Below are 5,323 nucleotides of genomic sequence, written 5' to 3'. Positions count from 1 at the left end.
TTTAAAGATTATATGAGAGATCATAGGTCCCATTAGGTCTGACGCGTTTCGCCTTATTGGCTTCCTCAGGGGAAGTATAATTCAAAGGATAAAGTAGTATCATAAATACATAGAAAGATAATTCCTATGTTAGTGGCATAGATGTACTTAATTTTCTACACACTGCTTTTGCATTTGGCTTAGTGTTTGGTAAATAATAAAACTGGCACATATTATTTTATCTGAGGTTGTATTTACCTAATTTTAGAACCTTCTAAAACCCTGATGATTTTTTATGTCCTGGTCCTGTGAAATGCAATATAAAATACTTTAATTCTTTTGCTACCAAGTAGCATAGTTTATTGTCAGGGCAAGGTTTGTGGTACTGTACAGAAAGATTCCGGTTTATTGCAGTGATCACTAATACAAATCAGTGACATTTCTCCCATTTGGCTCCTCTTACCTGCAGGTGTTGGTAACCTGGGAGCAGCAAATATTTATCAGGATCATCATCAGAGGAGGACCGGTAAAGATGTATACACAGCCCTCCCTTTAAGTTGAGTGAGGCACCATTCCCAGCTCTCTGGTCAGGGAATGAAGCAAATCAAGTATAGTGTTTGGGGTAAACAACTGCAAAGGCAATAATATATCAATACATTTTACTGAACCCCCCCACATGGGGACGCCACTTGTGGCTTGGTACAGGCAGCAGCAGGATATGATTTAATAGAGGAATACATTGACCTTAACCTTCCTCCTCCGGAGACCCGGCTGCTCTCGGTGGGAAATATTGAACAAAAAACCTAGAGTCCATTGTGGACCGCGAAAGAGTGTGAAGTTAATTAAGAAGAAAGAGTACTGGGTTCACTGTGAACATAACATCTTTACTGATAGAAATAAAGTTCTAAGACGCTGCTGCTTTTTCCGGTCCTTACCTGTTCCAGGTGAGGATGTGTGCAGAATAAGATATAACTGTCCTCTTTCTCCCCCCTTCTTTCCTGAAGAAGCAGAGTTATCCGTGAGAAAGTCTGTGGGGTATGCCCTTGGGTTGGTTAGCCCAGGCAGAAATATCTTATTCCTATATGTTGCATATTTTTAAATATGTTTTATTGATTTTATATTAAATCCAATAAAGGTATAGTTTTTTTTATACAAATTTGAGTTAAGGAATGTTGGTCCTAAAAGTCCCATTACTGAGCTAACTCTTAGGTTCTCCTTTCTTTGTGGACATTTACCAGAAAACAAATAATAAAGTAAAAAAAATACCCTCCCCTCATGCACCCATGGCTCCTAGCCACTGGCAAAGGAACCACACTCGGGGTCTTTAGCCTTTTTGGCAGAGTAGCACCTTTGCTCATAGTGGCCCAGAGGTAGCACATTTGCCTTTCCAGCACTGGGTCCAAGGTTTAAATCTCAGCCAGAACACTATCTGGCAGGAGTTTGCAGGTTCTCCCCGTGCTTGTGTGGGTTTCCTCCCATATTCCAAAAACATATAGTTAGGTTCATTGGCTTCCCTCAAAACTGACCTTAGTCTGTGGTAATGACATATGACTATGGTAGGGACATTGGATTGTGAGCTCCTTTAAGGAACAGTTAGTGACATGGACTTTGTACAGCACTGCATAATATGATGGTGCTATATAAAAACTGTAATAATATTTTTAGATGTGCCCAAAAATAGTAAATATGTTTTTCTTTGTAGACTAACAATAATAATAACAATATACTTCTATAAAAATCCAACCATTCAAGTCCATGCCTTGGAGTAGCAAGGAAAAGTACAGCTGAAATGCTGGAAATGCCAGACGTGGCCAATGCGGAGCTAAATCTTATGAGTGGCCCGCCACTAAAACTCCCTCCACCTAAATAGCACTGCTACTAAAATTCCCACCATTAATTGCGTTTATATAACAGTCCAATGCGGGGCCACGCAGAGAGCCCGCTGGTCTATAGACCCGAGTGATGCTGGGAATTGTAGTACCGGCACTATTTCATGGAGCAGCGGGCCAGCTGCAGATCATTTTTAGGATTTCTTTGGGGGCCAAAAAAAGGACGTTGGGGCCAGAGTTTGACACCCCTGAAATGGATTGACATAAAATATACAAATGTGTAGAAAAATATACATGGAATAAATAAAAAAAATAAAGAAAAATTAAATAAAAGAAAAAAAAAAAAAGACAGGCATATGAAAGTCTACTTATATAATATGGAAGGAGCAAAAAATGTTTACACAATCTCATTGACAATATCAGAAAGTTTCATATTCACATATGATCTATGACCACAGAGGGGGGTCATAAAAAAACATATTCAATGCAATTTCATACATGTACTTTATATTTATTTTAAGCTATGGGAAAAATGTGCTACTAAATGAAATCCTAGTTTCCCCTTGTAATGAACAGTTTCAGCTTTTATATAGTTTATTGTTCAAACAAAAATCCTGATTGTTTGCTATAGACGACAACTTATTTTCTTGTTGGGGGCAAAGAAATCTGGAATACCATACATATATGGTTACTGCAGTTTGATCCTGCATAGGAAACATTTTGGGACTGTTGCAGAGTGTCGCCATGTGCTTTGTTTTGCAACATTCAATTCATTGCAACACATTCTAATAGACACACTTCATTCTTTATTATGCAGCACATCAAAAGTACTCTACTTTGCATAGATGTGTTGGAGTACTGTTTTGTGTGAAGTAGCATGCATTACACGATGCAGTAGTGTGAATACGTCCCAAATACTCTGTGAATTGTCATGGCCAATAATGCAGCTTTTACTTTTTGTATTTTTTTACACAGCATACAGTTGTTCCGTTAGCAATTTAATTTAAGCGGTAAGCACTAAGCACTTTCAGTATTTTAAAAAAGAAAACAAAACATTTATTAGACGCTTTCATAAATATTGACTGAATAAAAAAATGTGGACAATAACACGGCAATGCAAAATATATATTTTTTCTGTATACTTGCAAGCTCTCCTTTAATTCTGGATAACCAACTAAACAGGTTTGAACTATTCTGCAACAAATTTAGCTCTAAAAATAGTTAAAAAGAGATACAATTTTACTCCAAATAAATGTACAAGATGATCAGCAGCTGATTTTATTATGTTACAGTGCTACTTATTGCAACAGGTACACCTTTGTGAATAATACTAAACTCATATAATAAAATCATCCTTGTTATGAGATAGAACTACTAAATGTGCTTCTCAAAACTTTGCCCCAGGTGTGGTATATTCAGCAATTATGATTGGGTGGAGTGTTCAAATTAAACCAACCAGCCAGCACCCATTTGGCCCCTAATTATTTGTATATAAATACCACTCCTGGGACTTGGCTTTTTTATTCCCTGTTTTGCATGGTGCTATCTTTGGGAGAGTTGTGTATTGGGGCTTAGTGCAGGGGATTGTCTGTAGCCTTAAACAAAATAGAAGCTTAATGGGCTTCCTTCCTAAAGGCATCATGATCCCTACGTCTAGGCGTAGACGTTTATTTGATTTTAGGTTTGTATACTTTTACCTTTTCCAAACAAAATGTTCATTTTTTTTCCTCTTTGTTAATTATCTTTAAATTTGTTTTACAGGCTTTTATTTGTATGCCTTCTGTTTGCAATTTCTGATGCGAAATTGTTGGTAGATTTCCCAGGTTAGTGTTTTTCTATCTATTCCCCCCCCCCCAAACATGCAATATATGTTTAATTTTTTTTTTGTGGAGTTTCTGATGGCAGGTACCAATTAATAACTGGTATACTTGCCATTGTGGTATAAAAATCAATGTGTGATAACCAACATACCTTAAAACTACAATGGTATTACTGGTGGTAGTTGTGTGCCTTTCCACATCTTCCATTGTAGGTCAGGTTTTGTATAGTATAAAGTTTCATATTTAAACATAGTGATGACTAGCATTATTATTGCTCCAATTTTTTACTCAGTTTTTTTTAATTGAGGATTCTGTATGCTTCTAAGTTCTTATTTTCATTGTAGGTTCCTATAGATGTTTGCATGATGGGATCCAGGTAACCAAACCCGATACAATTCTCCCAAGTTCCTGGAAGAGTCTTCATGTTGTAGGTAGGAATTTATTTCTCTATCAAACAACCCTTGACCAAGTTGTACAAAACTTGACATGTAGCTTTGATTTCCCCCATTGTCAATTCTATAAGTTCCTAGTAGTTTTATGTAAACATGCAAATAACTAGGTTTCCATATTGTGTATTTTCTACAAATGACATAAGGCTTGATTAGCTAAGCCTACATTTGGCCTGTATTAATATAATCTTTGTTCAAATCTTATTGAATGATCTTCACTGGGTGAACAGAGTGAAACTAAATCCCAGACCTAATTGGGCACTAATATAGAGATAATCAAGCTTTTGGGGTATATCCTAGTCTTGGGCTGTTGAAAAGGGTCTTTTTAAAACTTTAAAGTAGTTTACTTTCAGGCTGTGTGAAACAGAATTTTAACTAGCAGCTTTAATAGGTATTTCCCTTGTGCATGTTTTAGTTTCTCAATGGCCTCTTTCCCACTATAAGAAAGTGCTTTGTAATACAAAACACAGCCACCTGCATGGTTGCCATTGTGACATTGACCCCATTTATTACTGTGAATGGGGCAGCACCCAAAAAATGGATGGGTGTGTGCTAACACCCTGCGGATCTTAAATGATCCCTCTGCAATGTCTGATGTCCTTGCTTGGTGAACTTAACTAATAGGAACAAGGCCTAAGAATGAAAATATATTGGTGTTCTAGCTTAGACTAGTCCCTATGATCAGTTAACATTGCATATTTATGACAAAATACAAAATGTTCTATTTTGGTGTAACCTGTTGTGCTTAGCACTAAAAAGATGCCCTTTCATTATATATGAGTATTTCTCCTATAGTTATACCTATGCTTCTTAACGATTAATGTTTAAAAGTTGCAAACATCTGTAGTGATGACTTAGAAGCCTGATATGTCCTTAACCCTCTTACCATTTAGCTTTCAGTAGACTGCATTACTTTATTTAAACAAATTGGAATCTTCCATGCCACAGCTCTCAGAATGGTGGCCCTGTTTTCCTTCTAATATTGGGTATAAATGGTGCAGTATCACTGCACTGCTTAAACTTCAACCTAAAGCAACTCACTATAGTAAATTACATGGCTGCTGAATACTGCTCTTCTTAACAGATCCTAGTGGAGTTAAAGTAGAGGCTTGTGATCTTCATCCAAATGAAGCTAATGTGACCATACCTGAGACATGCATTGGCTATGAGGTAAGATAGCAATTGGTGTACAGTGATGACAGTAACTCAAAGGTGTGCAGATCTGTGTTTTCTTTGTAAAATCCAT

General features: G+C 36.8%; 1 protein-coding gene across 1 annotated transcript in view; it reads left to right on the top strand.

The window, feature by feature from the left end:
- Nucleotides 1-3,791: 3,791 nt before the first annotated feature.
- The window catches only part of ZP2 (zona pellucida glycoprotein 2), a 9,956-nt gene continuing 8,424 nt past the window's right edge, over nucleotides 3,792-5,323 (top strand). The window contains exons 1-2 of the mRNA XM_072419172.1: nucleotides 3,792-3,840; nucleotides 5,162-5,247. Of these exons, the coding sequence (XP_072275273.1) occupies nucleotides 3,792-3,840; nucleotides 5,162-5,247 (135 nt within the window). The remainder of the gene's footprint in view (nucleotides 3,841-5,161; nucleotides 5,248-5,323) is intronic.

The sequence above is a fragment of the Pyxicephalus adspersus genome, chromosome 7 (genome assembly GCF_032062135.1).
Source record: "Pyxicephalus adspersus chromosome 7, UCB_Pads_2.0, whole genome shotgun sequence".
NCBI lineage: Eukaryota > Metazoa > Chordata > Amphibia > Anura > Pyxicephalidae > Pyxicephalus > Pyxicephalus adspersus.
This window is presented reverse-complemented; position numbering and strand designations above follow the sequence as displayed.